The sequence below is a fragment of the Sesamum indicum genome, linkage group LG6 (genome assembly GCF_000512975.1).
Source record: "Sesamum indicum cultivar Zhongzhi No. 13 linkage group LG6, S_indicum_v1.0, whole genome shotgun sequence".
NCBI lineage: Eukaryota > Viridiplantae > Streptophyta > Magnoliopsida > Lamiales > Pedaliaceae > Sesamum > Sesamum indicum.
In genome coordinates this window covers 7,431,299-7,455,681 of record NC_026150.1, presented here as the reverse complement: position 1 = coordinate 7,455,681, position 24,383 = coordinate 7,431,299, and the positions used below count along the sequence as shown (strand labels likewise).

Sequence of the window (24,383 nt, the reverse complement as noted above, 5' to 3'; positions counted from 1 at the left end):
ATGCATTCAATATCACTTCACACAAGTTGCAGCACAGAATTTGCAATAATTTACTTTTACAATTAGGATAAATTGAATGAGATATGTTTTGTGCTGAGGACAAAAGGAGATGTAATAAACTGGGCAATGTGGAACTCTATTCAGACATATCTAGCATTCAGTTATGTCAGCTCATATGATTATCAAAAATAAATCGAGCTCAAGCACAGAATTAAGATCATTAATAATCTAAACTGAGGGTATTATTCAGCTCAACTTAACTCCATTCATATACCTTCTTACACCATTAGAAATTTAAGGGTCGAATGTGTAAGTGATGCGGCATTATGATGGCAATCACTTCAAACAGGTTGTAGCAAGACATCGCAACGGCTGAATGAATAATGCGGAAGTGGGCATTTCCTGCTTCATAAGGTGAAGAAACTTACAAGTTTTGAATGTGCTCAGGAGCCAGTCAGCCCTTGAGAATTTCGTTCTTGCTTGTTAAGCCAAAACCAATTGGAAATAGAGGATCATACGAGTTGTCTTCAGCATGCATTGGGAGTTGTTCAACATTCTTAAACCAGGTGACTGGAAGTCGTCCTTGGAAGTCATGATCGCCAAAGATAACATCCACGACTCCTCCCCCTTCACTGCCTGGCAGCCATGCAGCAACCAGACCTTCCATTTTATCCAAAAGCTGCTGCTCTAAAGCCAAAGGCCTCCCAGATATCAAGATTGCCAGTGTTGGGAATTTATCAGCAACCACATTTATTAGTTCAGCTCCATTGAAGTGAATCTTGAGCTCTGTGCTGTCACCTCCAAACTCCACATATGGACCTTCGCCCACAACAACGATGGCGAAAGAACAATCTTTTCCTGCCAAGGTGCTTGCAGATGGATTTTGTTCATATATCACTTCTGTTTTTCCATCAACCACTTCTCTAATGGCATCCAAAATGGTAGTCCCTGTCATAGTGATCATGAAGATGCTAAATCATGAGTTGAATTCCTCATTTACCGACTCGTGAGTATAGTTGTTCCACACACACGCGCACACAGACACCTAAAAAGAATTGGGATTCTTGAAATAACATTATGCTAAAGTTTTAAGCTCAGTTGATGAAGAGACTTCAAATAAATACTTTATCTACAAATATGGATGAGTGGAATACATAATTACTCATGTCGAAATGCCAAATGGCTTCTGGCATTAAAGATCTCTAAACTGCATTGATGAAGTATGGCATTTCTCATTATGAAGAAAACCAGAAAGAGAAACCTTGAGATCGAGATTGAGTAACATAAATTTGTGAAGGTTAACGTTTGGAAATATGGCAAGAATTCCACAAAATAATGGGTGAGGTAGATGAGATTTCACTTAGTTTCAGAACATAAAGAAGACTGTTAGTGTAGTTCATAAAATAACTTGGTCTGAGATATGGTGAAGTTTGCACTAATAGCTCTAAAATACACCAGCTCAGGGAGCACTTAAGTAACAATAATACTTCAAGCAGCTTTATTTTTATGTACTCTACAACTCTATTGTTCAGAAAATACACTTTAGCTGAACGAAAATTAATCATAGAGAAGATGTGATGGAAATGTCTGCAATAAGTTCAAATATCAAGCGAAAGATCAGAATTACTCCAACAGATGAAAACATGAAGGTAGAGTTTTAATGTAGAAGTAGAGATGCCAATGAATAAGAAATGTTAACATCCAATAGAAAAACTTAGAGATAGTAATTGAGAAATAATAATCACTATCACATTTCTCACCAGCCCCTTTTCCTCAAACCTTTTTAATAAACACTACTTTAGAAAACAGACATGGTTCCTAATCAAGCACACACACATGCACACATGTTTGAGGGTGGGGCCGGGGAGAACATTGTGGCAAATGGAAATTAATTACTGCTTTGCATTTGCCAAAGAAAATGCTCTAATATGAATCAACATAATGGCAAAAAGAAAAAAGCATGTGTTGGCATGACTAACATAATGACGGGAAATTCATGCAATAACTCAAAACAGATTAATCAAAGAAAACTATTGCTCTGAAAATGAACATGATACAAATGATAAATGTGAAGCCCAGGAACATGTTTCTGGCTGATCCTGTTTAGATCTTTACCATATGTGATATTGGTTCTTTAACACACATTACAAGTTAGCTAAGTTGCAAGAGGAAACTACCAGTGGTTATTCTGCCACCTTTCCCTTCCCAAGTCATTGTCCATCCACCACATTGATATCCGAGATCATCGGCATGCCTTCCAACCACAAGAATTCTTTTAGCACTCCGGTCCAGTGGAAGAAAAGGCCTCTTTGGGTCCTTCCCATTCTTCAACAGAACTAAGGACTTTCTAACTGCTTCACGTGCTAATTTCTTATGTAGCTGACACAAAAATTCAAACATTAGGAGTCATTGTCATGGGATAATTATTGCATTTCTTTTCTACTATGCTTCTTAATGGGTGTAACTGACTGTCAACAGTAGTTGGTCCATAGACCAATTAGAACTGATCTACAAAGACAATGAGTGGAAACATATAGGATACATCAAGATCAGTTTGATTGACACTCCAAATTCTGAAAGCACAAACTAATAAACCGCAATACAACAGACGGGCAAAAGGAGCAAGGTGACAGGGAGGAAGTGGGGCTCAGGGAGATACTTGAAGTGATTATTTTATCTTCATTTCACCTGAGTAAGTCCAATTAAATTTCTTGCAAGTTGTCCAGTTTTAATAGCTTTATTTAGCAATTCTTCTAACTCTGCCATCATAAGTTTCATGCTTGTTGTATGACTCAGCCAGAAAGTCACTAATGATTCACCTGAGTTAATCCTAGATAGAAATTTTCAATACAGCAAAAACAACATAATAAGAGGTTTAGTCAAAATACAGGTAGACTCCCTCTAGTTTCTGAAGTCACATCTACATCCCTAATGCTCTTTGTTCTGTTGATTACAACCCCAACTACCAGTGGTTGTAGAAAAACTCAATGTTCGCCAAAGTTCTACTGAAAACCCAACTTCACCATCAATATCATCTTTTTGTAACACTGACAAGTTTTAAGCCATTAGTTTTCATCCCACTTTTGAAGAACTCCCTAAGGATTGTCCAAATATACACCAATCACCTTGTTACTTATCTAATTTACAGTAGCTTCTTTGGACATTAACTAATGACAAAATTATGATATAATATGCTACAAAGCAAATAAGCATTCAGAGTTATTTTAATCAAAAAGTATTGGAATTTAGAGAAAAATAGTTAGAAACATTTCTTGTGTTCAATTTGCTAACAGCTAATTTTGTCTGTTTTTAAATTAGAGACCACTACAATACTGTTTTAGCCATCACATGGACAATCAGTTGACTCCCACGTCAAGAACTATATTTTTAAGGCTAACTTGAATTTTTAAGCCTGACAGCTAGCATGATCTTAGCAAGCGAGGAGTGGATAATAATCGTCCAAGCTTCGATGTAATCCAAGTATAGTGTCACCTACCTGAGTTTGACTTTGGACATTAAACATTGTATTTCATGATTTTTACTGGATAAACCACAGAAGAACTATTTGTAATATAAAAGTCTTTTGAAGAAGATAAATTATAATTGGACAAACCTTACAGAAGGTCCTTATATTGAAGAAGATAAATTATAATTTGATATTGCAGCAAAAGCATGCGTACTCACACCAAAAAAGGCTCACCTCACAATTAACCGTAGCCAACAATGATCCATCGCTCAGGGGATGTTCAAAGAGGCCAGATACAAACTTTACTCTCAGAATTCTTTCAACTGCATCATCAATTCTGGTCATTGGTACTTTTCCCGACTCTACTAAATGCATCAAATCTTTTAGAAATAATTCAAATCGGAAAGGTACCATCACCTGGTGCAACAGAAAAGAAAATAGCAATTACTTCTCATTATATGCAAGCTTGAAACTGAAAAAATAAGAAAAAGAGAAAAACCAGTGATACTTTACCATATCGATACCCGCACTGATAGCTGATAGAACACTCTGCTGGTAATTAGATCCATGAGGATTAGAAAGCCTGTCAAGGCCTTCCGAGTCAGAAATGATAATCCCCTGTAACAAAATATCATGATATTCAGCATCTGTCAGGGTTCAATCACTTTGATAGTGTCTATTTCAATTCTTAAACTGCATAAAGATGCACAATAACCATGGTATTCAAAATCACATGACTAAGGAATAAACTAGGAAGCTTTGTCTCATTACTGGTCATATAGGATTGGTCTGTTTTCGCGATTGCAAAAGTTAAAATCCCAGTTTTTTCCCTATCATTCCGCTCCTAAAATTATGTGAAAAGTTTTGAATTGTATAATAAATGATTCACTAATCATAGAGCTCTGAGGTTATATGGAGTGATGGACCGAGACAGTAATTTGAGCCCTTCAATCCGAATTAGGCCCCAACATGTAGGTTGTAATCCTCTCCATGAAGAACAACCTGGGAAGATCCATAACATGGCTTTAAAACGAGTAGGTGAAAAGGAATAATAGAAATTGGATGAAATCTACAGTTACTGCCAGTCATCAGGCTTATGTTTGGAGTCTTTGGAAAAGTGACCCGTCAGATTAGCATGGTTTATAATTTTTGATGCAGTTGTAGTTAAGTAAGGTTAATGAAAACATGGTTAACAATGGCAGAAGACTAGCACCTCCACAGGCCATGCAAACAACCCCTAGAACAGAAGCTTTTTCAATCCCAAGTTACTATCATTACTTGTTTCAATCACCAGTGACCATGTAGCCCCTGCCAACCATTTCTAATCCATCCATAATTCCCCTTCTGTTCTTACCTTTTTCTTTTTGTTCAACAAGGGATCTCACGCAAATAGGGCACAAACGCCAAGTGGCAGAGTTGATTGGGACAATCAGGGGTTAAATTAATTTGAATTCATGTCAACATTTTAATTGCTGTCCCAGTTGTTAAAATAGCTCAACTATGGCCTCGGCTTCTTAGCCATCCAAATATCAGAAAGGCACCTTGATCACACATTCACACTTACATCTCCTTGATGCACTTGATGGGGCCTAGGAATACCAAAGCAGAAACCAAACTTTTTTTGTTAAACCATCTGGCTTGAAGGAAAAATCTAAATGCACTTAAGTAACTACTTACCAAATCAATCAGTATAAGTCCACTTACAACCCACAAAATACATCTTATTCGCCAAAGTGAGCATTTTTCACATATGAAAAATCACATATTTGGGATGGACTAATGCATACACTCAAAAAGTGCATCATTGTGTGGATCCATGTGCCAGAGCTTCTGGGGTGCATGACTCTTTCTGAAAGATAGGGTTACTGTTATTGGTTTGGAAAAGAGTCTGCATACTAAGGTCCAACAGTATACTACTCTGAGGGTTCATTGCATCTCGGTATGAATTTCTCATGAATGTGTCTATTGCATATTTGCATGTCCACTGATGCGACTTAGACCACCTGGTGCTTTCATCAGCTGAATCCATTTTATGCAGGGTAAGTTTAACATAATATATTAAGAACATGGTAGCTAAAAATTTAGAAAGATCAAAGTAGTTGTCAAATTTTTCATATGCACCAGGTATTTCTCCATGCCCCAAGTTCCAGATTGTAACAGTATGATGAATGCCAATACCAGGAAAGAAAGAAGCAACTATTTTTGTGAATCAAAGAAATTACAGAGGATGGTATGTTCACTACAACCCACAGAGGTTCACCTTGAATCCAAGCTTATCTTTCAAGATCTCTGTAAGAAGAAAATGGCTATTGTGTAATTTGGTCCCGTTCCAGCTGGAGTAGGATGCCATGATGGTACATACTCCCTGAGAAATACAGTCAAGGTAAGGAGCCATGTGAATTTTCTCTAGTTCATCATATGATGATATTGTATCTCCCTCGTTTATACCATTCCTGGTGCCACCATCTCCTACAAAATGCTTTGCACATGCAACAACATGTTGTCTGAAGTTGAATATTCTCATCAGTCAAGCAACAAGATAAAGGCCGCATCCTAAATGCCAAAAAGAGTTTCAAGGATGACACACATCCAGGTAAAGGGAATTCAAGGAGTTATAAATCAAATTGAAAGAGGAGAATTTAAAAAGGACCAAACAATGTCCAGGTTTTATTTATACGCTCTCAGAAATGTATAAGCAAACTATGCACTCTTGATATAGTACTATGTCGAGACAGCAGAAGAAGAAAGACAATCTATGAAAATCCAACACCACAATTTAAGGAAATTTGTTTCTTTTCCTCGCTTACATTTTCTTATAAAACAATGAAGCTGCTGATGATACAACTGGACTAATTTCATAATTTGAAAAATGTAAAAAAAGTTTGAAATCATGAGATCTATTTACGACACCATGTTCTTTGAAGGTGCATCAACTAGTGCTTTCTACCTTGCAGCAAGAAATGGGTAACCGCTCGGGTGTCCTTGGGGTGGTTGTCCTTGCAACCCAGAGATCATTGAGGTCATCATCTTAACAATCTCAGGGTCTTCACCAAAACTCTCATAGGATCTTCCCCATCTGGGATCTCTACACACCTATTAGCGTCATCTTAATTAATAACCATGTCGAAGGATGATAAGACATAAAGATAAATGAGATAAAAGAAAACGCGGAAATGACAGGAACAATTACAATAAATAAGGCCATGGCACGGGTTCGTCATCTACACAGCAAACAAAATTTTCAGTATCCAAGATCATAAGTTCAAATTTTCCACTCACTAAAATTTTAGAATCTTATTGCAAGTCCCATATTTCCATTTCAATGGGGATACCAGATAGCCAGAAATGTAAACCAATTTTGAGTATTGCAGTGTGGATCTTGGATTTGACCAACTAAAAGTGTATCTTTCCTTTATAGCTTCAGAAATAAAAAATGAGAAAAGCTTGAATAGATTAATTACTCTTATGTTAGTGCTTATACTGTTACTCATATGTTTGTAGCTTCAGAAATAAAAAATGAGAAAAGCTTGAATAGATTAATTACTCATATGTTAGTGCTTATACTGTAAGAAACAAGTTTTTCACTGATTGTCTTTTCCTTTTTAGGCTTGTTCAGTTAAATTATCAATTAGATGGAGCATTGCTATTCAAATGTAGGAATATAAATCAGGCATCAATACTATTCAAGGTGGAAGCTATGAAGTATTTAAATTACATAATTTATTTTCCTTCTTGAAAATATATTGTTTAACATTACAAGTGGAAACTATGAAGCACTAAATTGACACCAATGTGTTTATTAACAAACTAGAAGTATTACAGAGAGCAGAAAAGTATAGGGCACAATAAAACTATGAAGCTAAAGAAACTTACAGCAACACACGGAGCAAAAGTATAATGAATCCCGCTTGCCCTAACTTCAAGAGCAGTGGCAGCACCAATCCTCCGAATCAAGTCAACATCTCTAAAAGAGTCAAATTCATTGCTTATACCAAGTAGCCAGCATTAAAAAATATATGGTACTTCAGGCATTTAATAACAATCAACCTGGTGGCTCCGAGGCCTATGTTGTGAGGAAAAATGGTAGCACCATACACATTGTTATTACCATGCACGGCATCAATACCATACAGCAACGGAATTCCGAGCCGAGACTCCAGTGCAGCCTTCTGGAAACTATCTACCATGGCTGCCCAATCCGAAGATTTTGCATTCTCAAATGGCCCACTTCCACCAACACTTAGTATACTGCCTGCACCCATCCAAAGAACAAAATGCATCAAAGTAAATAATGCATTACCAAAAAATTCAACCTTGAGATTTGGAAATGATGGAAAATAATTCGAATTTGTAGTAGCAGACTTGACTTGAATTCAACCTCATAGTTCCAAAACTTGAATTCCTTCACAGAAAATAGCAGCAGAAATAACGAATGAACGGGAAATTGGCATTTTTACATCCTAAAAGTACGCATGATTGAAACATCCTTAAATTCCAAGTAAAGCATATTGCACCATTGAAATCATTTGTCGTTGGCATACTCCGTCGTATAGTTTTTCTAGTGAATTTTCACTAACTTCTGACTTTCTGTGCTTCCATCCATTGCTGATCCACATACTCTTTTTCCACTTCTCTCTCCAACTAATTCATTGTCTTTGTCTCCTGAAAATCTTTTCATCTAGTCTTCAGAATCTCTTTCTTTATTTCATCAATTTTCCATCCCCAGGAACCTATTTCCTCATTCTTCTACACTAAAAAGAAGCATGCATCATTCATAGGATATATATCACAAAGCACATGTTCCCATCCCAAAACAAAAACACTAAGCATACTAGGAAGATAAAAACCCGAAAAAGGCCTCAGGCGGTTAATATTATGCTTTGCACACATCAATCTTAATAAGTTACTGGTAGTAATTGGACGTCAATCGAGGACTTGCAATACACGGTGGCAAAGCAGTCAAAACAATGTATGAATTTATGGAGGCTTAATCCTATTTCGGAAACATATTGGGAAACTATGAAGCATTTTGCATCAAAAGGACAAAATGGTCATTAATTTGGCTACAGGACCAAAAGTGTTGAAATAAGAAAGATTCATAACTAAATGTGTCACATGCAATGTTAGAGGACTGAATGTGTAAAACCTATAAACTCATAGGACTAAAAGTGCAACTTCACCGGAATAATATATATTATATAAAAGAAAAAGAAAGCCCTGGCTGGTGTTTACTCCTTGCACTCCTTAAAAAAAGTGCAGTTTTAGTTCATAAATCATGTTTTAGCTGTAAATCGAATACTATGATTAGATTTTGATAGGAAAAGTCATTCTACACGTGACTACTAACTCATACTTTTGGTTGCAAACTAATGTCACATGACATTTTACTTTCCAAATTTAGCAAAAGTTATAAGATGTGTCCTGACTAAAAGAACAATTAGAAATGCATTTTGGCGTAAGCAAACTCTGGTACTACCATAGGTTGTCAACAGACATCGATTATGTTCACTTTGTTTGATGTGATAAAGGTTCAACTAATTATTTGGAAGGATAATACAAAGTTTATTTGATTAGTTAGTCATTGCCTAATCATGTTCAGTAAAATGGCTTAAGATACATAAATCCACGGTAGGGTTATATTCATGATATGCTTGGAACTTGACTATATAAGATAATTATAAATATTTTCCCAAATTATCCTTGCTCGAAAATTCTTTAAAGAATTCATCAATCATAGTTTTATATCAAATTAGCGATTAAGTGAGAAGCCGGACCTTAAAACAAAATAAAATGTTAGCAAATCTGCCTTGATTATTATATCACTCTTAGGCTGAATTTTATATCCAACATTTTTGCTACTTCTTAGTAGGTCATCTCCAAATATGGGCCTTCATCAATGCAAAAAAAAAGTCATTTGGTTAACCAAAATATAAACATCCAAACATATCATTCAAATTGAACATGACCATTAAGGACAACAGTCCTCTTTTGGAAGCCAATTATTTCCAATAGAGTGCCCACATTCCAAAGCTCCTATAATTCTAACACATGATGAACTCAAAACATTTAATATGTTTTCAAGACTGACAATAGTAAATCAAAAGGATCCTTTTTCCCTTTCCTGTCTCCTTCAAGATTTGATAGGGAAGACGAGGGGATTTTAGACATCCAACTTACTGGATGAAGTGATGAAACTTTACAATTATCTAAACACATAGCATTCCAGATGTATCAAAACTTTGTGGCAGAAGTGATTTTTGTGGAAGAGACGTAATGATTGGGAAGGGAAAAAGGAAAGCTTAGACATGCAACTTTCATGGACAAAATAATGAAACTTCATCGATAATTCGCAGAGCATATGCATTTATGAAAATTTTTTATCAAAGAGAAGACGAGATATCTTTATAGAAGAGACATGATGATTGATTGTTCCATTACTTAGAGTAAAATATGTAATTACTTTTATAAGTGACTATTATGCAGTTTGTTTGAGAAATTCGGGAGTGTTCTCATAAACGGAAACAAAACATAAACAGACGAAAACAGACAATTTCAAAGTTTAAGGGCCTTCTGTTTAACAATTACAAAGTCAACCTAACTGTTCTTTTTGTCTTTTTTCTTTTTTCTTTCAGGAGTTGCAATGTAGGTATGTAAAAATCACACCAAAGCTAAGTTAACAGACACTTGAAGCACACAAGATCTTTCACATCCAAAACTAACTGTGGTACTGAACTTGCAACTAAAACTTGATTTTTGGAACTAAAATTGCATCTTTTAGAAGTATGGTAGCAAAAGTAAAACAGGCCGTGTATAATGGAACTAAGAATACAATTCTCCTCAATTTCCTCATCAGAACTCAAGAGTTGATAGCTAGGTGCTGGGACTAGATATGCAATTCTCCATATTTTTCTCATCAAAACTGAGGAGTTAACAATCAGGTTCACTTCACTTCCAACTCGTATTTAAAACTTGATCTATGAGAATAAAATTGTATTGTTCATAACTGTAGTACCAAAAAGTTGGGACACCCGCTATGTTGACAATTCTCCCCTAAAAGCAGCACTGATCACATACTCCCACAATTTGAGCAAGAAAATGAAAGCAAAAATAACAAGAATTCAAATCATAGTGCCAAGCAAAAGGGAAGCGACAAGCATCTTGTTAAAGTCCGTCACACAGAAAATAGCGATATTGTTATTTTCGACTGACCTACGCAGAGGTCTTTAATGGCGGAAGGGGTGGCGACGCTGCGCTCAATCTGGGTCATTTGTCCGATTTTCTCTTGAAGGGTCATCCGAGAGAGGAGGTCTTGAATTCTGGCCTCGATGGGCGCACTTGAGTCTTTGTAGATACAGTTCATGGCTTCAGATTCGCTCGTTTCCAACAGAGTTATTGTATGAGGTTTGAAATTCAACCAAAAAGGGGATTTAGCTAACAAAATCAGGAAACTGAAATGGAAGACGAGAATGATGATTCCTTGAAGAATTTAATTCATTTCCATATGTTGAGGGTTGATCAAGAGACGAGCTAATCTTAAATGGCAATGGATTTTGGGCAAAATGGGACGAGCATAAACCCTCTGGGCCATGATTGGGGAAAATGGTTGTGCATTCTCTAGGAGAAAGGGCTCCACATTGCTTCAACCTAATTGATTCAATTCGGCTTTATATAAATATAGGCAAAAAGAGAAAATATTTCACAAATTAATTTTATTTTAAGCAATTGTATTTCAATAAATAATTTAGTGATTTTTAAATCATTCACAAGCTACAATATAAAAATATAAATACTTTAAAAATAGATACTCTTTATAATCTTTTTTTATTTAATTATATATTATAATTCTTTCAACCAAACGCTGTATTATATTATCAAATGAGATATCCCACATGCAACACCTCAAACCAAACATCATATAATGCAAGATAGAATTAATAATCATTCATTTTTACATCCTATTTAATCCTCACTCAGTATTTTATCCCTAATTTGATCAAACACAAGTTGTGCTACCACCTCTTTCGGTCGAGTGGATCTTCGAAATCATCTAAGGTTACATTCAACCTAAATATGATAAACTGCTAACGCGAATAAAAATCTATAGGCTGCTGAAATTAGTAGGCCACACCCACTAACCATTCTATACAACCTCAGCCACCATAGCAACCATCTTTAATCCTATATCAATGACTTGGAGCCTAGGATTCATTATGAAATTCAAATTGGGTTTGAGACTTCACATAACTAGAATATTCGATTTGTCAAAGATCATATTGGCTATGATTTGATAAAATGAGCCCAAGGTCAATGAGAGTTGGGTTGAGTTCCAAATGTGTTTAATGTATAATATCTTACTCATTTAGAATGAGGTTAAGATGTTTTGGAAACACTATGACACAAATAAAATTGTTCACAGAATTCTCCAAAAAAGGAATTAGATTCCTATAAGGATGAGCTGTTCAAAAATCAGCTACGGGAGACTGATAAGAAAGCTCAAGTTGTTCGATACTCAGTCATGGTTGACTGATGAGAAAGTTTAAACTGTTCAAGACTCATTTGCGTCTAACTGATGAGAAGGCTCGAATGTCTAGGACATCCCCTACATCTTTGTTGCAGGCAGCATGTAAGTGTTGGTTCAGTGTGTTGGGCCTCATGTTGTGTATGTTATGGGCATGACATAATGTATACAGGGAATAAACTAACGAAGCAGTAAACGATCATCAAGAACAATCTTTAATACCTGAATAAGAATTAAAGAAGTGTTCGTAGTACGCAATTTGTAGACAGTTGATTCTGGAAAGCTAAAGCGATACTAGCTTCCAGATTCATGTGAATAATATATAAGTCCTCAAAGTATAAGCACGTCAGAACTTGATGGCAACTAAGGTAGTTTGAAAGGATTTCAAAATGATCTCCCATCCTAAAGTCAAATGTGGGATGACTTTCACAGGTTGGTCTTGGAAAGTGGTTTGGATCAAAAAATCGCGTTCACTGGATAGATGTGGTGCCTAGCACGACTGAGCCAATTGTAGCTTTGGAGGCAAACGACAAGACTAAGGCAAAAGCTTTTAAGCCGAGATCTCATCATAGTGATGGTGAAGGATATATACGATTGGACCGTGTAGCTCTAGTAGAAAATAAAGCAGACCCATGATACTGAGCCGGTGTTGTAGATTGCTCATGCTCAAAATGCTCTGAGTGACATGGGTAATCGGCTTAATAGTCAAGTGGGAGATTGTTGGAATGGGTGACCAAAAGTCAATTAGATTGGTTGTTCGTCGTCCGCTATTCTTTATCGAATAATATTGGATCAATGAATACAATAAGAATTCATCAAGTTGGCAGTGTATTTCATTGTGCTTACATTGATATTGTACATTGTACGGGGTTTTTAATGTCACAACGAAATGCCCACAGATCGAAAAGGTTAAACTTATAGAATTGGATTGTGCATAGGTTTGGTTGCTATGAAACCAACTTTTGAGGGTTCGTTCGAAATGTTTTGAGTTAAGAACCTCGAGATAGGACATTGAGGATCCTATAGAGACTTTCACTAAATACTGCAGCCGTGTTTAGTCGGCAGGAAATGTAGGTCGTTTGTATAGTTTTAGTGGATCAGTTGGCAAGGTAGTCGACTGACTGAACTAACTCATGGAAATCGTCATATGGAATCCTCTTATGCTTGGTCGGTATGACTGGGATTTTCGATTCTGATAGTACAAGATTAGTCCTCGAACTTGAGAAATCATGACAGCCATGTGCATACGAAGATTATGTCTTGGATATGGCAAGCGGTGACTGCGTCTTAACGCATAACCATCATAAGCCTTATCCAGTGCAGTCGGAGTATGTAGCGAGGATGGTGGATTCCAAGAGAGGATCTGTCCCCTATCAGCATATGATGGAAAGTTCTCTTATGCGCTTTGAGATGGTTTAGACTCTAAAAGTCTTTGGCCAAAGTTGTTGATTGATTAGGAATAGGTTTCCTAGATCAGATTATAGAGAAATGCGTCTCCAATATCAAAGTCCAAGCTCATTGGACCTGTACTAATTTCGCACGCATCACAATCCATAAATTAATTTGCTCAAACATTCCAAAAATGGTTAAGCCCAAAATTTAATTAATCCTATCAATAAATTCTTAGGTTATCCATCCAATGGATTATTCTAAATAAATGATCCAATCATTTATTTTCTCCATGAATTAATTTAGTCCAATTAAATTAATTTATTTCTTCTAGAATTAATTCTAAATTAATTTCATCACCTTCACAATGATTTGTATGTGACACTTTAGGTTCACCCTCAGCTAGACTTGGGTGTGTGTGACCAATACAATTAATTAAATCTAATTCAATTGATTATTTTTTATTATCCTATAACCAGAAATGCCCGTTACCATGGGTGGCTGTCTAACAACGGTCCATGGCACTAGAGACTAGGTGAATATTGGCGTGAACAATTATGCTCTGAGTCCATACAAGTACAGTCCTACTGTCAACCGTCTCCCAACCTTAGTCTAGGACATAAAATTGGGTCTTGGTTCCCATCCTTGACTAGACAACTATGTTTGAAACTCGAGATGCGTTTACTCTACTGATCGTCGTAGAAAATCGCTTCCAACTCGATCAATCGCTATGGCAATAAACTTGAAGAGTCTAAACCAACTTAGAGTACATAGGAGATCTCTCTGTCATATACACAGATCCTCTGTTGAAATCCACCGTCCTCGCTACATATCCCGACTGCATTGCACAAAGCTTATGATCACCATGTCTTGCGTCACAGTCACCGATCGCCAGATCCAAGATACAATCTTTCTATGCACGTGACTACCATAATTGCTTAAGTCCAATGACTAATCTCGTACTATCCAAATCGGAAATCCTAATCATACCGACCAAGCCTTAAGAGGCTTCCATACGACGATTCCCGCTAGTAAGTGTAGTTAGTCGACTACCTTGTCAACTAACCCATTAAAATTACACAAACGACCTATGTCTCCTGCCAACAAACTACGGTTGCAATACTTATTACAAGTCTCTATAAGACCTTTGTCATGTCTCGAGGTCCTCAACTTGGAACATATTAAACTGACCCCCAACAGTTTGTTTCATGGCTGCCAAATCTATGCGTAGCCTAACTCCACAGGTTTAATCTTTTGGTCTGTAGGCATTTCGTTGTAACATTGAAACCCCATTCAATATCAGTAGTAAGCACAACGAAACACACTACCAACTTGATGAACTCTTACCGTATTCATCAATATAATATTATTTGTTAAAGATTGGTGAATGACAAACAATCAATCTAATTGGCTTTTGGTCATCCATTCAACAGAATCACGACTGTATTGGTTAGTGCAAGTTTCTATAGGATTCCGGATGCCCCATCTCGAGGTCCTCAACATGGAATGTTTTAGACCAACTCTTAGAAGCTGGTTTCGTAGCTGCCAAACTTATGCACAATCCAACTCCACGGGTTTAACTTTTCATTTTGTGGGCATTTTGTTGTGATATTGAAATACTATTCAATATATGTAGTAAGCACAACAAACACTAATGCCACTTCGATGAACTCTTACTATATTCATCATTACAATATTATTTTGATAAAGATTGATGAATAGAAAACAGTCAATCCAATTGGTATCCTGATTACCCATTCTTACACTTAATACTTACTTTTAATTTAAATTCTACACTAATTCAAAATTCCTTCCAATTAAATAATAATTTGATGATAATTTAATATGAAAAATACTAAAACATATTAAGTATAGTTATTCAAAACATAAGGGGCAATTTTATCCTACCAATCAACTTAAAGAGAGCAAGTCTTATATCTATTTATTAGGAGGAATAAATGCTACCTCAACAATAATTGAGGAAAAAAGTGTAACCAATCCAAAAATAGAAAAAGAAAAAACCCAATGTTTCTGTCAAACGGAATTTAAAATGACGCCACTATAAAAGCAAAGTCTGAATCTTTCTACTTATTCTAAACGAAGGAAACTAATTAAAATCGCTTTCCGTATTCCCTAATTGGTTTCTTGTTGGCCTGTCCATTTCAGTTTTCCTGTCACTAACAGTTGCGTTTAGCAGAAGGAGTAATATAAGAAAGATTGGACAATACATTGCTTTCAGTTTCAACCCTCTCACCCACTACGACAATAATACAGAGCCCAAAAACAGTATTAATAAACAAACGCTAATTACATTACATCAATATATTACTTAATTTGAGTAATGCACTAATGCAATATATCAATATAATTATAAATAAATAAATAAATTCATATAAAAGGAGAGAAAAATGACATATTCAATGGAAAAAAAACTCATAATTTCAAATTTATTGGGCCATGACATTGTGGTAACTGCATTCTTAAGGTGAAATTGTATTTATTGTAATTATAATTTTGAAGGTTAAATTATATTTTTCCATCTAATTATACCATTCTTTATATTTTGTTAATATCTTTTTTTTGTGTGTCAACTTATCATTTCAATTTTATAAAATTTATACTTTTTCATATATGAGTGTCTTTCTGTTGATTTTTTGGCGGAAAAAAATCGCATGTTGTGCATATGTGAAAAATATCACATTACATAAGCTTTAAATATTTATATGTGCACTGCATGTAATGTTTTTTCAACAAAAAATTGATTGAAAAAAGTTATAAATGACACGGTGCAAAATTTTATAAAATTAAGATGGTTGACACACACACAAAAAAAAAATAGATACCAAAGTATAAATTATTATTATTAATCACAGTTAAACAAAACCAAAATAAAAACTTAAATATTTACCACGTTTAATTAATATTCGCTATGGATTTAAGTCATAGTCAATATATTTGCCATGATTTTGACCATGGCTAATGTTTTGGTCACACTTGCAAAAACAACTATAATGATCATTGCTAAACTGTGATTAATATGTACTATCATGATTTGTTTCATTTAGCTATAGCGATTAATCGTAGAAAAAAATCATATTTTTTCTAGTGCTATTCTCATTTATCATATAGGTCCCATTTATTGAGATCGAATTTTTTTATTTCAAATCATATTATATTTTTTATTCTAATTAATATATAATCATCATGTCTATTAATTTTTTTAAATAAAATAATCAATAACGTAATCTTTATACATCATAACACATATATGTTAAATAAAATATAAAAAATACAAAAGGGTCCAAAATATAAATTCCAATCCGCCCTTTATTAATACTTTCTCAAATTCTTTATTAATACACAAAAAGACGCGTAGAATAAATAAACAATACAGAAAAGGATCAAAATCTTGCAAATCACAAAACATCACAATCTAATTAACTACGTACGATATTGTCTTAAATTTATGAATAGGGTATACAAAATCTTGTGGAATTAAATGAGGGTTTCTTTCAATTCTTGACTTTGTTTTCACCTAAGTCTCCCCTTATAAATTAACTATAGATCAGACAAATGGGTCAACCTCGTAATCATTCTTAACCACATATAGACATTGTTAATAGTCCATGTCCATATAGATATATATGTATGTATATATAGGAGTGATGGTGGAGATTTTGGAGTCCATTGAAAGGCTTCTTATTTCTTGAACATATGAGAGATTTGTTGGAAGGGAAGATGATTTAAGGTTAGTTCTACATATCGATCGATCAGCTTTAATTTGTTTGAAGTTGTCATCCATTTTCTTTGTAGATCTGATTGGAATTAAAAATATGTAATTATGTAAATGTGTTTTGTTTTTTTTTAATTATGTTTTATTTCATTTTTACTTTGTGTTTCGTGTTTTCAAATGATGTCTTTTTATTTATATATTTATTTATACTGAGATTCAAATTAGATAATGAGTATGGGAAACTATGTTCGATTTGATTTTTACTTTTCACAAATTTCCTCAGTCAATATTAGAATGAAATGGAGACCAATTAAGGCAACGATTTTTGGTTTTTGTGAGTTAATTTTTGTACTAAAATATTCAAATTGTAATTCTTGATTTATATTCATTTATGTATTTTATTTAGGATCATTTATTATATTAAATCGGTTTATGTTATCTGGATCTATAGATTAAAAATAGGATAAATGTTATATTTGGTCTAAGTTTTTATTTAAAATCACTTTAATTAGTCTTTTAAGTTCATTTTTTGATTTTAACATCCCTAAATTTTTATTTTTGTCTCAATTTTCCTTCTGATCATTTTTCAATGAAAATATGATTAAATTTTGACTTTTTGAAGGTAAAATGGGCAATTTAAATTTTTTATTATAATTCCTTAAGTTTGTAAAATTATCAAATTAGTCCTTTTATTTTATAAAAAAAACTATTTTTTTTATATTTTTATATGGTGAATATGATGTAATTATCTTGTGTAAATAATGAAAATAATTTGAACTTTTATTAATATAGTAGTAACATATTGCTTAACTTAAAATAAAATAATCTCTTTTTTTTTCTATTTCATAAGTGATAAAAAGAATTAATCAAAATTATGAATAAATTTTATAAAATTTATCTAATTTGAAAATATAATAAATCGAGGTCAGGTTTTAAATCTTAGGATTTAAAGATAAGTTTAAAAAAAATAAATTCTAATAATATTTATTAAATATTAACAACTATAATTTTGAACTAAAAATTGGTGCAATGTAATTTTTAACTAGATTATTTGATGAATTTACATATATATAAAATTCATTTTAGATAAAATTAACTAGGTAAATATATATAAAATTTATTTTTAAGAGAAAACTAACTAGAAAAGTATATATAAAATTCATTTCAAATATATATATTTGAAATCCACCATAGAATTTAGTTAAAAAGTATATTCTACCAATTTTTTGTTAAAAATCACAAACATTTAACAAATATTGTTAAGATTTTATTTCTTTAGACTATCTTTAAGTCTTAAAATAAAAAATTACTGGCTTTAAAATAAGTTATATGGACACCCATCAAAAAAATTACTTATAATTTTATAAATAATAATAAATATTTGTGGAATAAACCTGATTTGAGGTTTGGACGTAATTTATTCTTAGCCTGTATTTGAATTGATGGATTTGTATTTGAAAAAAGAATTTCAAATAAATCATTTATATTTAAAATTATCAAATCATTCAATTCAAATACAACCTTACAATTTCTGTTAGTCCTGTACTCTCGAAAGACACTAAGTACGTCAACCTTTATCTCTCTGTTTATTCCGCTGCCAACACATGACACTCAGAAATGTTCAAGAAATTAGAGGTGAGGTACATAGTTTGGCGATTAAGATCACCAACTCTGCATCCAAACACTGACCTTACCTTATACAGCGCCATATGATGTAGAAAGGGGTGATCGTTTCAGTATACTTGTTAGTTCAAATCACAGTTTTGAAACAGTTCTCCTTTTCCAGGGTGGAGCAGTTAGTTTCCGACGAAAGATCTTACTGCATCAATCGAGGTTATACGTAGAGGTTGCGGAAGTGATGGCGGAGGAGGATAACTACACGAAAGACGGGACGTTGGACTACCGTAACAATCCTGCAAACAAGAAGAAAACAGGAACTTGGAAGGCCTGCCCCTTTATTCTTGGTATGCACATTCTCATCACACTCATCCTGTTCTCTGTGTCTGTTTCATTACAAGAACATGGATAGTTTAAAAATGATGGTAAATCAATAATGTCAACTACGTTCAGACAAACCAATATGAAAAACTAAAATTTTTGCTGTGATATTTGTCTGGGTGTGAAAGTGTTTGTCCTAGTTCTTGATTATGACCGAAGCCTTTCCCATGGTTTTGTGCTGAAGTTAAGGTTCTGGCCTCGGCTGCTAAAACAATGGACACTGTTTCATAATTGTTTCTGAAATCACTCTCCAGGAAACGAATGTTGCGAAAGATTAGCATACTACGGGATGAGCTCCAACCTGCTTAATTATTTCACTACTCAACTGAATCAACACAATGCTACTGCTTCAAAGAATCTGTGGAACTGGTCGGGAACATGCTACGTCATGCCGTTGGTGGGTGCATTTCTTGCTGATGCATATCTAGGGAGATACTGGACTATTGCGAGCTTCTCTATCATCTACGTTCTTGTACGTTTTCTCCCTGAATTTTTAGATTAAGAGGGTGTTTGACTAAGCTTATAAGTTGATATATTTTATTAAGATGTTTTCTGAGTTTTTAAGACGATAGATCTTATTTTAGAAATAAGCTTTTCGAGTGCTTAGATGAAATAAGATTACGAAACCTATAATATGCTATTGAGTTTTCTAAAGCATGTACGGCGTACCACTCCTATGATGCTAAAATACTGAAAAGAGATTGTTCCGTTTATTAGGGAATGACCTTATTGACGTTATCAGCCTCCGTTCCTGGCCTGAGGCCGACGTGTTACACGAAAGATGAATGCTATGCGACAAATTCTCAAACTGCAGTCTGTTTCTTGGCGCTGTACATGGTGGCACTAGGAACAGGCGGCATCAAGCCTTGTGTTTCCTCATATGGGGCAGATCAATTTGATGATGCTGATGAGGTTGAGAAGGGCCACAAGAGTTCGTTCTTCAATTGGTTCTATTTTTCGATCAATATCGGTGCATTGATCGCCTCTTCAATCCTTGTCTGGATACAAGTGAACATCGGGTGGGGATGGGGATTTGGTGTGCCGGCAGTGGCAATGGCGATTGCCGTAGCATTTTTCTTTTCAGGTACACGACTGTATCGGTACCAAAAACCCGGCGGCAGCCCTCTCACCCGTCTTTGCCAGGTGCTGGTGGCTTCCTTGAGAAAGTATCGAGTTGCAGTGCCTGGTGACAAGTCTCTTCTGTACGAGACTACTGATGCCGAGTCTGCAATAGTAGGGAGCCGCAAGCTTGATCATACGAATCAATTTCGGTACGTTCTATATGTCGAGAAGATGAAAATTAAATCACCCATAACTCAAAAACAAAGCATCCGTTGATGTTCGATGATCTTGAGCTTGACTAACATTGCCAATTTTCAGTTTCTTAGACAAGGCAGCAGTGGAGAAAGAGTCAGATCACAGCAAGGGCTCAGTAAACCCATGGCGGCTCTGCACCGTCACACAAGTTGAGGAGCTGAAGGGGATCATACGCCTGTTGCCCGTGTGGGCAACTGGAATCATCTTCAGTGCCGTCTACGGACAAATGGGTAACCTGTTCTTGATGCAAGCCGGGTACATGGACGCGCGATTAGGCCGGTCCAACTTCCAAATCCCAGAAGCCTCACTCGCCATTTTCGACACCATAAGTGTAATATTCTGGGTACCAGTCTACGATCGTTTCATCATCCCAATGACAAGAAAATTTACAGGCCACAAGAATGGTCTGACTCAGCTGCAGCGCATCGGGACCGGACTATTCATATCCATCTTTCCCATGATATCAGCCGGGATTTTGGAGATCTTCCGCCTCCGAATAGTAAGACGGCACAATAGCTATAATGTTAAGCAGGGGCCTATTTCCATATTCTGGCAGGTCCCTCAGTACTTCATCATAGGTTGTGCAGAAGTTTTCACAAACATCGGACAACTGGAATTCTTCTATGAGCAAGCGCCCGACTCGATGAGAAGTTTATGCGCAGCGCTGTCTCTCACCACAACTGCACTTGGGAACTATTTAAGCTCTTTGCTAGTGACAATTGTGATGGGTATCAGCACTAGGGGTGGGAGGCCTGGATGGATACCTGACAACTTAAACTATGGGCATCTCCATTATTTCTTCTTGCTTTTGGCAGTGCTGAGTGTGCTTAACTTGGGAGTTTTCATTGTGGTAGCAAAGAAGTATTCTTACAAGAGAGCAGTAGGGACTCTGCGCTGATTGCTATGGGAAGTTTGTCATTGCAAGAAAACCACATGTTTGTATATATATTATGTGTGAAATATTATATATGGATCATTTGATGATGTTGGTGAACAGTAGAGTAGTGATTAACCACAGACATGAGAATAAGAGTGTATATACAGCAAGCGCTTTCACATTTGAATTGGTTTAATTGTATTTACTGACCCGTATATTAAGGAATGACAAAACAAAAATCCTAATATAGAAATAGCAAAAGGTACCCGTTATTAATTTTTTTTTAACAATTATAGGACTCCGGCCATCGAACTTTTAAAAGTGGGCGAAATTTACTTATGTGGACAAAATTAAACCTTTTTTTGAGAATTTTTGTTGATTGGGCATTTTTTTTTATTTTATATGTGCCACGTAAGCACTAACATGAAAAAAAAGGGTGAAATTATATATAATTAATTTAAAATTTTGTATTATGTGTATGATTATAAAAATAAAATTTTTATTTTATATAATATAAATTAAAATAAAAAATTAAACACCTTCACCCCAACCACCCACCAACAGCATCGCCCCCACTCGGAGCGACGACAGCGGACAATTGCGCGATAGCATCGGCGAGGCTGCGGGGACCTCGACCCCTCCAGGGCGGCTGCGTGGAGGCAGGGATTGGGGGGTGGGTGGGTGGGTTTAGGGTGTAAGTTTTTTTAATTAAAATTTTTATTATATAAAATAATAATTTTAATTTTTATGATTAAAAATTATATATAATAATACAATTTAATTTTTTTTATAATTTTAAGTATTTATATTTCATGTATATATTTTAAAATTTATGATATATTCTTAAGTGTGTAAAATTATCTATACACATTTAGAGATGTCATGCCACAAACGCTAGTATATAATATAAACTTTAATTTTATTTTTATGGAATTTCACAATTTTTTTTTCATGTAATTGCTTATGTGGGAGAGGAGAAATAAAAAAGGGGAATCCATTCATTAAAAAACTCAAATAAAAAGGTGTTTTATTTTTTTTCCACATCATTGGTTATTTGAAAAAGGTTTTTTTCCACTTAAATGCTTAGGTGGCAGTTGAGTTTTAAAAAAAGAATACTCAGTCAGCAAAACCCCCAAAAAAAGGAAACCCTAATTTTGTCCACATAAGCAAAATTCAACTACTTTTAAAAATTTGGTGGCCAGAGTCCTACAATTGAAAATAAAAATTAATTTCGGGGTACTTTTTGCCACCCCTATATTTAGGATCCTTATTTTTCCACTCCCTAATGTACCTGCAATAAATGCAATTAAGCCAATTTGAGTTTGGTACTTCAGTTTTTCCTATGGGAAAATTGAGGTTGCTATCATATATATTTTCTAAAGGAAAAATGCAAGCAACTTCTATATAATTGATGCGTGTGATTTTAGTACGGACCCAACGAACTTGAATCTTGACAATAGACTTAGACTGATTATGCAAAAGATCTTGAAAAATCGAACCTGCAAAATAACACGTAAGCACTCTAACGCCCAAGTTATTTAAGAGTAAATAATTGTACAAATAAATCGTGATGATAAATTTGAGATATAAGTAAGAAATTTATGAGAAAATTATGGTTAGAATGCAAGTTGATAGCTGAAGCAAGAGTAGAAAAGCAATTTTCCAGATTCTAGAAGGTGGCCCTATTGGGGGCTACACCTATATATATAGTGGGGGTGTCCCCCTCCGTTGGGACTCGGCAGACTATCTGTATTCCCAAAAAAGGAGGCAAGATATGTCTGCATAAGTCATGATTCAGTCTTATCTTTAGATGATCAATTCACAACATCACGTCTTTGCTTGAGGAAGGACTCCTGTTCTGCAGGGAGTCCTTATAGGTTTAAGAATCTTGAGTCTTGAGGGCGTTTCTCTTCTCCTGGGATATTCTAATTGGGCCTTGAAGGTAGGCCTATGGTCTGAAAAGTGTTTTACTAGGCACCCCTCTTAGGTTGAATCTGGGAATCATATGATGGGCTATCCTCATTACAGACTGATGGGTTCAGCTTGGGCTTCAATACCTCTTTTGGGCCAAGTGCTATTGGGACGCACACATCCTTCAGTCTCCCCCCCCCCCCCCCCGGGGGGGGGAGGAAGCGTGCCCACTAAGTTCTTAGAGTAAAAATCCTTGTAGCCCAAGAAGGGGGGATCCCCCTTCAATACTTTGTTGCATGTTCATTTCTATTGTTCTCTGCAACTTAAGAAAGCGTATCCCAATTTTTTTTTAGTTCCATTTTATGGCCATAATTATTTGCTGCATGAGAGGGTGATGTTTTGGCAACCGCCCACCCATGCACTTGGTAACCACCCATCCACGCGCCTGGTAACCACCCACTTCCATGCAGTTACAAATGGGTCGTAGGCCCCCCCCCCCCCCCGTCCATTATCTCGACTAGGTATAGCCTTTCTTCACTCTCCCCTTCCACAAACTTCTTTTTCTTGAAGCACAAGGGTTTTCTACCTTCACCTCCAGTAAGTATTCTTTTCCTTTCTTACTTTTTCAAGATTCATCTTTCTTTTGGGGAGGACAGGGTGTCTGGATCTCCTCTTGGGGAGTAGGAGAAAAGATCCCATCAAGAGGAGGAGGAGAGGGTGCCCCAGTCACCGATAGAATGGAGTCTCTACTCTGAAAACCTCCTCCACAGACCAACTGCTCCAAGAGTTTTACATTCCCTCCTTCTTTACTGTATATACTCCTTTCCATACAAGTTGTTCGTTTCATCCTCCCTTAAATTGTTTGTGTTTTTTCGCTGCCCAGCTACGTGCAATTTACACTTTCCTATCCCCCTTTTTAGTTCCGAGGTTGCTTGTCTTTTTCAGGTTCCTTTGAACCAGTTGGTCCCCAATTCTTTTAGTGTCTTGGCCGATTTTCTTATGGTTTTTCATTTCCATGGGTCACTTGTAACAGCATATATTTTTGCTAAGTGTTATAGCCTCAAACGGGCTGAGAAAGGTTTCTTTTATTTTGTTCCTCACAACGGGGTGTCTTTCTTACCAACTCTGAATCCCCCTAAACACTAGAAAAATAATTTTTTATGTCTTCCCCCCC

General features: G+C 35.4%; 2 protein-coding genes across 4 annotated transcripts; one reads left to right on the top strand and one right to left on the bottom strand.

Moving 5' to 3' along the window:
* Nucleotides 118–11,098, bottom strand: LOC105164008 (beta-glucosidase BoGH3B-like). Of its 3 annotated transcripts, none has more exons than XM_011082548.2 (10): nt 10,676–10,812; nt 7,981–8,217; nt 7,514–7,718; nt 7,340–7,430; nt 6,414–6,559; nt 5,727–5,970; nt 3,980–4,084; nt 3,701–3,883; nt 2,178–2,379; nt 118–948 (listed from the first exon to the last, which is right to left on the bottom strand). In XM_011082548.2, exons 2-10 carry the CDS (start codon nt 8,003–8,005, stop codon nt 455–457), a joined length of 1,695 nt encoding a protein of 564 aa, XP_011080850.1. In that variant the 5' UTR covers nt 8,006–8,217; nt 10,676–10,812; the 3' UTR covers nt 118–454. The 3 variants fall into 3 exon arrangements, with proteins under 3 accessions (XP_011080850.1, XP_011080851.1, XP_011080849.1); XM_011082549.2 differs by having other exon boundaries at nt 7,981–8,212; XM_011082547.2 differs by lacking the exon at nt 7,981–8,217 and having other exon boundaries at nt 10,676–11,098.
* LOC105164006 (protein NRT1/ PTR FAMILY 8.1) lies at nt 16,966–21,485 on the top strand. The gene is made up of 5 exons (XM_011082546.2): nt 16,966–17,121; nt 18,893–19,070; nt 19,359–19,576; nt 19,822–20,375; nt 20,485–21,485. The coding sequence occupies exons 2-5, from the start codon at nt 18,965–18,967 to the stop codon at nt 21,317–21,319; spliced, it is 1,713 nt and encodes a 570-aa protein (XP_011080848.1). The 5' UTR covers nt 16,966–17,121; nt 18,893–18,964; the 3' UTR covers nt 21,320–21,485.